A 10,011-nucleotide genomic window follows, 5' to 3' on the forward strand; every position below is an offset into this window, starting at 1 on the left:
CCGCACCCGGCCGACCCCATCTCTTAAAAAAAAAAAAAAAAAAAAAAAAAAAAAAAAAAAAAATCATACTGGCTCTCAAAAAAAAAAATACTAAAGATGTACAAGTAAGGATGTTCACTGCAGTGATATTTGCAACACTGAAAACTAGAAATAACAAAATCACAGCAGTGTGTGAATGAATATTATGTGTCAAGTTCTCCAAGGCCAATCAAGCAAGGAAACACTTACCATAGGCACTGGATGGGAAAAAACTGGTCACAAAGCCATCCTATGATCCTGATTGCTCAATGGTTTTCCTTTTGTTTTTTTTTTTTTTGTTTTTTTTTAAAGATGGGGTCTCTCTATGTTACCCAGCCTGGAAAGCAGTGGCTATTCATACATGTGATTATAGCATACTACAGTCTCAAACCCCTGGTCTTGAGGGATCCTCCCACCTCAGCCTCCTGAGTAGCTGGGATTATAGGCACACCACCACACCTGGCCTTGACTATTTATGTACTACTAATACACAGTGAGACCCCTGTCTCTATATAATCTTTAAGAAAAAGAAAAAGAAAAAAGGAAGTGAAAGTTGGAGGCCAAGGTCGTTGGATGACTGAGGCTTGGCTTTACAGGCTGCTCATGCCCTCCTCCCCCAGGCCTCCATCACAGCCCTCACATCCCCCATTTTCCCCTCCCATATAAATAGCAAAAACCAGGAGCCACTTACACCAGTGAGACCAAAGAGAAAACTCTCAAGCAGAGAAATCAACTCTCAAGCATATAATTGAGACTGGAGGCACCTGAATGGAGGCACAGGCTCCCCAAAGTTGACCTGAGTGGGCTGCTTGGGCAACTGGCACTTCACCTTAGAAGGGCAGCCTCCACTGGCTCCTCTCACCTGCCTGAGTTCCCAGTACCCAGAGAAAATGCTGAAGATAGGCTGCAGGAAGGAAAGAACTGAATCAACTTTTATTTGGTTGTTAAAGAGGTAATACATGCTTTAATTCATTCAAAAGATACAAAGGAGTACCAGTAAACAGTGTCCTTCCCACGCCATACCACACCCTTCCACAACCTCCCACAACCTTCCAGCATCCAGTCTCCTCCCTGTAGGTAAACACTCTCCCTAGCTTCTCTTAAGTCCTTTTGGAGGAACTTGGGACTTGCATATACACACAAATGAGAGTCAAATTTAAAATCCGCTTCCTCCCTTTCCAGTGATTTTGGACAATATTGAATAAGTGACCCAGCAGCCCTGGGTTTTCATCTTTGTTCAGTCACTCACTGCACATCTTTGAGCCCATCACTCATCTTCTCTGAGTCTTGCTTTTCTCATCTGTAAAATGGGGTAAAAATCCCCCCAGGGTTACTATGTAGATTAAGTTGGATGAAAAACTATATGAAGAATTCCAATTGTAATTTTTTTTTTTTTGACACAGAATCTCACTCTGTAGCCCAAGCTGGAGTGCAGTGATGTGATCTTGGCTCACTGCAACCTCTGCCTCCTGGACTCAAGCAATTCTCATGCCTCAGCCTCCTGAGGAGCTGCGACTACAGGCACCTGCTACCATGCCTGGCTAATTTTTTGTACTTTAGTGGAGACAGGGTGTCACCATGTTGCCCAGGATGGTCTTGAACTCCTGAGCTCAGGTAATCCACCCACCTCAGCCTCCCAAAGTGTTGGGATTATAGGCGTGAGCTACTGTGCCTGGCCCAATTGTATCTTTTAAGAACTACAAATAAATATGAAAAAGACCTGAGTTCCTCTGAAGAGGAAATGGGCCAATGGAGTTTGGGCTATCCCCAGAGCTCTCTCCCAGGTAAAGGGTGTTGGCAGCTCTCCCAGGTAAAGGATGGCTGGCTTCTCTGGGAGATAGAAGGTCCAAGCCTCATCCAGAAGCATGCCTTTGTCTTCTTGATCTGTAGGTGCCATTTCTGGCTTGGAGACCTGGGGCCTTAACAATGGTGGATTCTCTGTCACATCTGGTCTTGGGGGCTACTTGTCTCTGTCATAAGTCCCCTGCCCCACCTTAGGGTCATATTTATATTAAGCATCCCTTCCTGCTCCTGGATCAGAGCGGGGCATCTTTGCAGGCCTGGGCAGTCACTGACATCGGCCCAGCCAACCAGTTGTCAATGAATCTCCGTAGCTCTATCTGAGGATCTGGGGTCAGGGCCTGGGAGAGGGAAACTGAGACAGACACAGAGATGTAGGGGAGTCAGGCAGACAAGATGGCAGATTCCTGCACAAGGTCAGCCAAGAGCAGGGCCTGAAAGAGTGTCTCCGTTCAAGATCTGGCCAGTAGACATTGTACTAGTGGCTGTGCAACTCTGCTGAGTACAGGACCCTGGGTGGGATCATTTGTCTGTCCTTCCATCCACCCATCTGTTAGTCTTTCCAAAACTGCCTACTGAGGACTAGCCAGAGACAAGCCCTATCCCTGGCACAAGGCCACATCCTAAGATGAATCAGATTGGGCTGGCTGGAGCCAGTGGGTGGAAGATAGAGGACGCACCAGGTGGAGGGCACCACAAGGACCACGGCTTGTGGGTGGGAAAATCCTGGGCCAAGGCAGGCGCTGGGGTTTAGCGCAGGGTGGAGGGTCTGAGCTCCCAGTGGGTGTACTGAAGGTTATGGGGAGGTCAGGAGAGGAGGGACAAACAGCAGGCTATGGAGGGACAAGTAGAGTACCTGAAGAAAGGAGGAAGCAGCAGAGAAAATAACAGGGATGGTGGAAGTCAGAGCCTCAGACTTAGCTCCATGGGGAAGCCATCTGGTGTCTGCCTGTCCTCAGGCCCATTGGTTGACGCGCCACTCCTCCTCACTCCCCCTTGGAGCTCTGGTTCTACCTGGGCCAAGGGTTCAGATTGCCAGTCCTGTCCCTGCATCTACCCCAGGGTTCCTGGACCCCCACACTCACAGCACACCCTTGTACCCAGCACCAAGGAGAAATGGTAAAGACCCCAGTGTCAGGCCAGGAGTGGTGGCTCACGCCTGTAATCCCAACACTTTGGGAGGCCAAGGCGGGTGGATTACTTGAGGCTAGAAGTTCAAGACCAGCCTAGACAACATGGTGAAACCCCATCTCTACAAAAAATACAAAAATTAGCTGGGTGTGGTGGCCCACACCTGTAATCCCAGATACTTGGAAGGCTGAGGCAGAAGAATCACTTGAACCAAGGAGGTGGAGGTTGCAGTGAGCTGAGATAGTGCCAGCCTGGGTGACAGAGCAAGACTCTGTCTAAAAACAAACAAGCAAACAAACAAAAAATCCCACAAAACTCCGAGTGTCTGGAGTAAGAACCCCAGGGAATGAACCCCTTACCCCCTGGCTAGATGACCTTGGGCAAGTCACTTCACTTCTCCGGGCCTCAGTCCCCTCCTCTGTCAGACAGGGCTAATGGAAACACCTAACCTTGTAGGGTAACTGAGAGGGTTATACTGTAGGAAAGACCCAAAGCTTGGCCCAGCACCTGCAACAGCCTCTGGCAAACAGTGCAAGTTCCAATTCTGGACACTTGATGGTCAGTGTAGTTTGCAGTTTAAAGGGGACTTTCCAACCCCAAAGGATTCAGGACCCAGAGCTCAGGTCCCTGGTGGTGGTATTTGCAGGTCTGGGACAAGCCTGGGGAAGGGACGACATGTGCGGCATGGGCATCTAGTGTCCCAGAGTCCGCACAGGTTGCCGGGGGAAAAAGAGAGAGAGTAGCCCAGCCAGGGCAGGGGTGGGAGTTGTGGGGAGAGGGTTACTTCCTCCTACCCTGAATCTCTGCTCCGGGTTCAACTGGCTCGCCGGCGGGCGAGGGCGGGGCAGGCCGGCCCCTCTGGCCCTGCTGGGGGGTGGGGGGCGGGTCCCCCGGGAACTGCTCCTCCCGCCAGCCGCTGCTTTAAGAGGCTGCTCCGCGGTAGCGAGCCGGGCCGGAGCCGCAGCCGGAACCAGCGGACCGAGCCGACCGGGCAGGTGCACGGCTGCGGGCACGGCAGCGGCATGACCGGCCACCACGGCTGGGGCTACGGCCAGGACGACGGTAGGCGCAGACCTCCCGCACCGCCCCCGGCTCGGACCCCGACCCAACTGCACTCGCCCCAACCCTCTTGCCCAGCTGGTTTCCCGGACCGGCAAGCTCCCACTCTCCAGGCTGGGCCAGGACCCCTCTTCCCATCCCGGCCCCCGAACTCGGCCCAAGCCTTGGTCCCCTGCGCCAGACGCAAAGTCCGCGCTGCGCCTCGGGTGGCCCCCGCCGCCAGCTAGCGACCCGGTGGCTGTGTTCTGCCGCCTCCTCCGCGAAGCCCCTGACTGCCCAGCCCGCTCAGACCCAGGCCCCGACTCTCACTCACTCGCCTGGGGCGTGCGCAGCGCGTGGGGGTGGCCCAGGGCAGCGGGCGGCGGGCGCGGCGGAGCGCTGTGCGCGGGTGTCTGTGCGGGGAGCGCGCACGGCAAGTGTGCGGGGACCTTGGGGGATCGGGGCTCCGCGTGGCAAGGGCGCAGTGTCCCCCGCAGAGAGTTTCCCCGCAGAAGTGGCCGAGCTGCCTTCTCGGCTGGTATGTGAGGGAAGGGGGCACTTGGGGGCGCAAGCATGTGTCTGGGTGTCTACACTGAGCAGGGTGTTTGTGCATGTCCGGGTGTGAGTCGTGGGAGCTCGTGGCCCACACCAGCCTCCTGGGCTGACGCGGAAGAGAGCTCCTTCATCCTGCCTCAGTTTCCTTAGGACTCAGAGAAAGGGAGAAGAGGCAGAAGATGAGAGCCAGACGGCTGGAGTGTGGGTCTGGGGCAGTCAATTCCTTTTGGGGCCATTTCTTACCAAGCAGGGGTGGAGGTGTGGGGTAAGGGGTTCCCTGTTTCGCTGGAGAACCAGGGCAGGACAGGTGGGGTGCGGAGAAGCAAAAGTAGTGGTGGGAGGAACATCCCCCAGCCCCACTCCTGTGCGGAGAGGCAGTCACTTCTTGAGGTTGGGTGGGGGACTACAATCTGGGAAGCCAGAAAGTTGCAGTAGACCAGAGGGAGTCTCTGGCCCCCTCTGGGGCTCCAAGAACAAAGGAGCATATTTTGGAAGAGAACCCCCCAGATCTGGGTATGCAAGAGCTGGAAAGAGACATTCAGAAAAAGATGATATAGACAAGCAGAGAGGGAGAGACAGGCAGACATGGGGCAGACGGACAGGACACATAGACATCATCTTCTCCCAGCACCTGCCCTGAGCCACCTTTTGGGTACTTCCCCCAGAGCCAGAGTCCCCTGCCTCCAGCCCTTCTTGTTAGTCATGCCCACCATCTCTGAGCACCCAGTGTCCTGTGTAGCCTGCTCCATGGGCCTGCTCCTCCTAGGCAGCCACCCCATCACCCAGGCAGAGCTGGATTGTCCAGTCAAGGAAGAGAAGTACAGAGGACAGAGGTGCCGGCATGCGGCAGTGTTCACAGAGCTTCAAAAATAACCCAGAGGGGCCGGGCCACGATTCTGAGTCATCCATTGGGGACACGGCTCTGTCGGCACCTGCTGCTGTTTTCTCAGGAAAACTTAAGAAGCCAAAAAGGGGGAGAAGCACCAGCCGGCAGTAACTCTAAAAATAGGCTGCATCTCAGGATGTTCCCCAGGGAGATGCTGAGCCTCTCGGCTGCAGATGGATCCTCTGGGAGGCAGGTGGTGGGCGCCTGTGGGTGTGTATGCAGGTGTGTGTGTGTGTGCGTGTGTGTGCGCGCATGGGCATGTGTTTTGCTGTGGTCCCTTTATGCAAACTTGGGTCTCCAACAGAGGGGTTTGTGTGTGAGACAGCATATGCGTGTGTCAGATGTAGTCTGCAGGGCTGTGTGTTTGTACACATGAATATTCTGGGCCTGGATGCTCTGAGCCTACACAGCCCAGGTCATTGTGCATATGTGTGTACAATGGAAGATCATAGAAAGATTAATGTGTTCATAGGAAGATCTCTATGGACTCATAGGCACACATGTGGGGAGGGCAGCTGGGGGCAGTGCATGCACATGTTGTATATTTATATTAATACTTATGCATGCACAAATGTGTGAGTGGCCCTCAGTTCCCTCATCTATGAAATGGGGATCTTGCTGGTTTCTACTTCACAAGGTGATTGTGAGAGGCAAATACATGTTACAGAGTCAAAGCTAGGTTGATGTGAGTTTTTGTTGTTATTTATCACAAACACCAACACCAAATTGCCCAAGGCGCAGAAAGAGGTGAGATGCTGATGGGGTCAGGTCAGAGACTTCAGATGCCTGGAGATCTCCCTGCTGGGGAGACTTATTACTCTGAGCCACCCCTGAGCCTGTAGCTGTTATGTTCCCTTTCATACAGTACTTCTCTGGGCCTCCTATCAGCGCTGGAAGGTGAGTTTTAGTGAGACCATTTCACAGACAAAGAAATGGAGGCTGAAAGGGGAAATGGAAAAGCTGGCATTGGAACTCCAAGCCATGCAGGTCCAATGCAGGGGCCCACCTCTGAAGGGATGCTGAAGAGACCATCCCCCATGGGTGTCCTCAGCCTAAAGCCCAGAGATCCTGGCTGGTCTGAGTCCTTGCCCTCCTCCCCACCTGCAGGCCCCTCGCATTGGCACAAACTGTATCCCATTGCCCAGGGAGATCGCCAATCACCCATCAATATCATCTCCAGCCAGGCTGTGTACTCGCCCAGCCTGCAACCACTGGAGCTTTCTTATGAGGCCTGCATGTCCCTCAGCATCACCAACAATGGCCACTCTGTCCAGGTAGACTTCAATGACAGTGATGACCGAACCGGTAAGTGGCCCCTGCCAAAGCCTGGTACCTGGCCCCTGGCCCCTTAGGGTCCTAATCTTGTGTTGGGCAGTCTCAGGAAGCATGCTATGGTGGGTAAGAAAGGCTCCTCCACTCACCAGCTGTGAAGCCTTGGGCTGATCTTCAGTCTCCTTATGCATAAAATGGGAGCAATAAGACCTACCATCTTAGGTCATAGAGGGGGAAAAAATGAAAAAAACCAAGTATGGTCGATAGAGCTGGCATACAGCAGATGCTCAAGAAATGCTAATTTCTTTCTTTCCCTTCCTTCCCTTCCGTGTGGTGCTACAGATCAGGTTTGTTTTCACTCTCTGCCCCATCACTGACCTGCCAAGCCCTCCTCCCTGTGTGATCTGGCCAAGCCCAGCAGGGAGAGAGAAGGGAGCTAAAATTTATGTGTGCCAAGCCCCCTGCTAAGGTCGCAAGTCACTCATTTATTCTTTTCAAGAACCCACTCTCAGATGGGCAAATAGAGGCTTGATGAGCTGCGGAGGGCTAGAAGCAGCCTGGTCCAGCCCAAAGGTCTCTCTCTCTCTCCAGTTCATCTACGACTTCAAGGTCCAACCATCTTGGGCCAGAAAGAGGCCAGTGGGAACTCGTGGCAGCTCCTTCCAAGGCCTCTTTGCCCTGGGATTAGAGTCCAGGTTCTTTCACGACAAATTCCTAGGCAGAGGCCTCAGGAGTGCTGTTCATTGAAGGGATTTTCATCCTTATGACTGGGCCTGTGGTGGGTAGGGTGGTGGAATGGGGCAAGGAAGAAATCTGCTAGAGTTTATTGTGTAAAGAAGTATTAATAACTGCTTCCTTCCCCCTTCTTCTCCCCTCCCCACAAATACAATAGAAGCCCTCAAAGGAACTTAAGTTTCAAATAGAAAATTAAAAGGCAAAGAAGATGAAGGAAGCCAGACCTTTCACCGGAAGAATGATCTTACTTAGTTCTGAGCTGCCTGGTAGGCTAGGAAAAAACAGAAAGATTGGTTATAGTTCTTGCTGCCAAAAGAAAGGGAGTCTAGCAGATCCTCAGGAGAAAGACAAAGCATTTATTTTCTCATACTGAATTCTAAGAAAACCCTCTTACTCAGAGCTGTGGGGAGGGGACATGGGGCTCTAGCTGACCCTAGATAATAGCTTGGCAAGAAACAGTTTTCACATGACTGTCCCTTCTAATAGCCTTCAGAGGGCACTGGGGGCTCAACTAAGAAATCAGTAGCTCAGTGAAGTCCACTGGGGTGGGAGAAGACACGGGGGACATGCCTGTGGATCACTGATCTAGGCTGTTGCCTTCAGTCCTGGCTGGGGCTCCCTCCCCTGCCCAGAATGCCCAGGCCTGAGGGTGCAGGAAGCCAGGGAAAAGAGGAATGAGATGGTGGGGCTCTGCCACTCACCCACTGTGGGTCAGTCGGGAGGTCAGATGGGTTGATGCCAGCAGAGTGCCAAACACACATTGAGTGGCCCATGAATGTGCTAAACACACATTGAGTGCTTCGTGAATGGCAGCACATTCTGTGTGTGAACTGGGGGAGGAGGCTAAGGGGTCCAAGGTCAAGGGGTGTTAGGGAGGGAGCTCCCTCTCCAGGAGCCCATACTATGGGGTCCCAGGTGAGGCATGCTTGGAGGGTGGCGTCTGCAGACCTATCCAATTGCTCAGCCTGCGGGCTCAGCCGCTCCTGCTTCCAGGGATTGGGCAGCCTGATTGAAGCCCCACCCACAGCTACCACCCCCAGACTCCTAACCAGTGCCCAGGACAGGTCTGGCCTCTTTGATAAGACCAGGCAAGAAGGAAGGACTTCTGGACTGTCCTGTCCTCTTGCTTGTGGAGGCCACAGGGCCAAAGCCCTACCCTGGTCACCCATCATGGAGGGGCCTAGTGGAACTCTGAGCCTGGGGTGTTATCTGATCCAGGAGTTCACATTCAAGCCTAGCTGGGGCTCCTTCCACCTCCAGATCCCTTTCAGCTAGAAATTCTATCAGTCCCAGGAGGCCACGTGCATGGCCCCAGCTCACCGGGTATCAAGGCAAGAAAGTCACAAAACCAGCACAAGTGGGGCCCTCAGAAGAGTCCATTTCTGGGGGAGATGGCACTGGGGGCACCTGGGCCTGTCCAGGAAGGTAAAGACCCTCAGGAGCTACCCTCCTCTTCTGGAAAAGCACAAAGTTTAAAGAAGGCTCAAGGTTTTAGGGAGGCAGTGTTGCCTGGTGATTAGTGGCCTGGGCTTTGGACATAAGAGATACAAGTTCATACCCTAGTTCAATGCCTTGCTGTGTGACCCTGAGCAACTGCCTTGCCATCACTGTGCCTCAGCTTCCCCCTTTATAGAATATGGATAATAGTAAGTTCTGTCCCTCATGGGCTACTATGCAGACTAAACAAAATCGTCTTTTCAACCTAGCTCTGGATCAGGGTTTTAGACATGGGAGGCCTAATTGTTAGTGGTAATGGGGGTCTTGGGAGGCAGGGTCCCACCCTCCGTGGGAAATCGGGCAGGGGTAGGGAGGACAGCTAGATAGAGAGCTGTCCTCTGTCAGTCCCAGACTCCTCTGTCACCTGTGGGCTGTCAGGATTTCTGCCTTGGCCCAGCTCAAGGGACAGGGGTCTAGAGAGCAGTGGGGACCAACCCAAGCCCAGTCAGCCCAGTGAATTTTCCAAATGAAAAATGTGTCCCACACTTTGGAAGGCCGAGGTGGGCAGATTACCTAAGGTCAGGAGTTCGAGGCCAGCCTGGCCAACATAGTGAAACCCCTTTTCTACTAAAAATACAAAAAGTTAGCCGGACGTGGTGGCGGGTGCCTGTAATCCCAGATACTTGGGAGGCTGAGGCAGGAGAAATGCTTGAACCTGGGAGGTAGAGGTTGCAGTGAGCCAAGATTGTGCCACCACTTTACTCCAGCCTGGGCGACAGAGTGAGACTCCATCTCAAAACAAACAAACAAGCAAACAAAAACACACACACACACAAAAGTAAAAACGTATCTCAGCTGGCACAGTGGCTCACGCCTGTAATCCCAGCATTTTGGGAGGCCAAGGCAGGAGGATTGCTTGAGCCCATGAGTTCAAGACAAGCCTGGCCAACATAGAGAGACCCCATCTCTACAAAAAATAAAAAAAATTAGCTGGGCGTGGTTCCACATGCCTATAGTCCCAGCTACTTGGGAGACCAAGGCAGAAGGATGGCTTGAGGCCAGGAGGTTGAGGCTATAATAAGCCATGGCATTCCAGCCTGGATGACAGAGTGAGACCCTGACTCAAAAAAAAAAAAAAA

The 10,011-nt window shown here is 52.9% G+C and overlaps 1 protein-coding gene across 1 annotated transcript in view; it reads left to right on the forward strand.

Annotated features, from left to right (window-relative positions):
• The first annotated feature begins 3,868 nt into the window (after window positions 1–3,868).
• Window positions 3,869–10,011, forward strand: part of CA7 (carbonic anhydrase 7) — a 10,535-nt gene continuing 4,392 nt past the window's right edge. The window contains exons 1-2 of the mRNA XM_017860255.1: window positions 3,869–4,011; window positions 6,536–6,733. Of these exons, the coding sequence (XP_017715744.1) occupies window positions 3,972–4,011; window positions 6,536–6,733 (238 nt within the window). The 5' untranslated portion in view covers window positions 3,869–3,971. The remainder of the gene's footprint in view (window positions 4,012–6,535; window positions 6,734–10,011) is intronic.

The sequence above is a fragment of the Rhinopithecus bieti genome, unplaced genomic scaffold (assembly GCF_001698545.2).
Source record: "Rhinopithecus bieti isolate Rb0 unplaced genomic scaffold, ASM169854v2 scaffold_53422, whole genome shotgun sequence".
Taxonomy (NCBI): domain Eukaryota; kingdom Metazoa; phylum Chordata; class Mammalia; order Primates; family Cercopithecidae; genus Rhinopithecus; species Rhinopithecus bieti.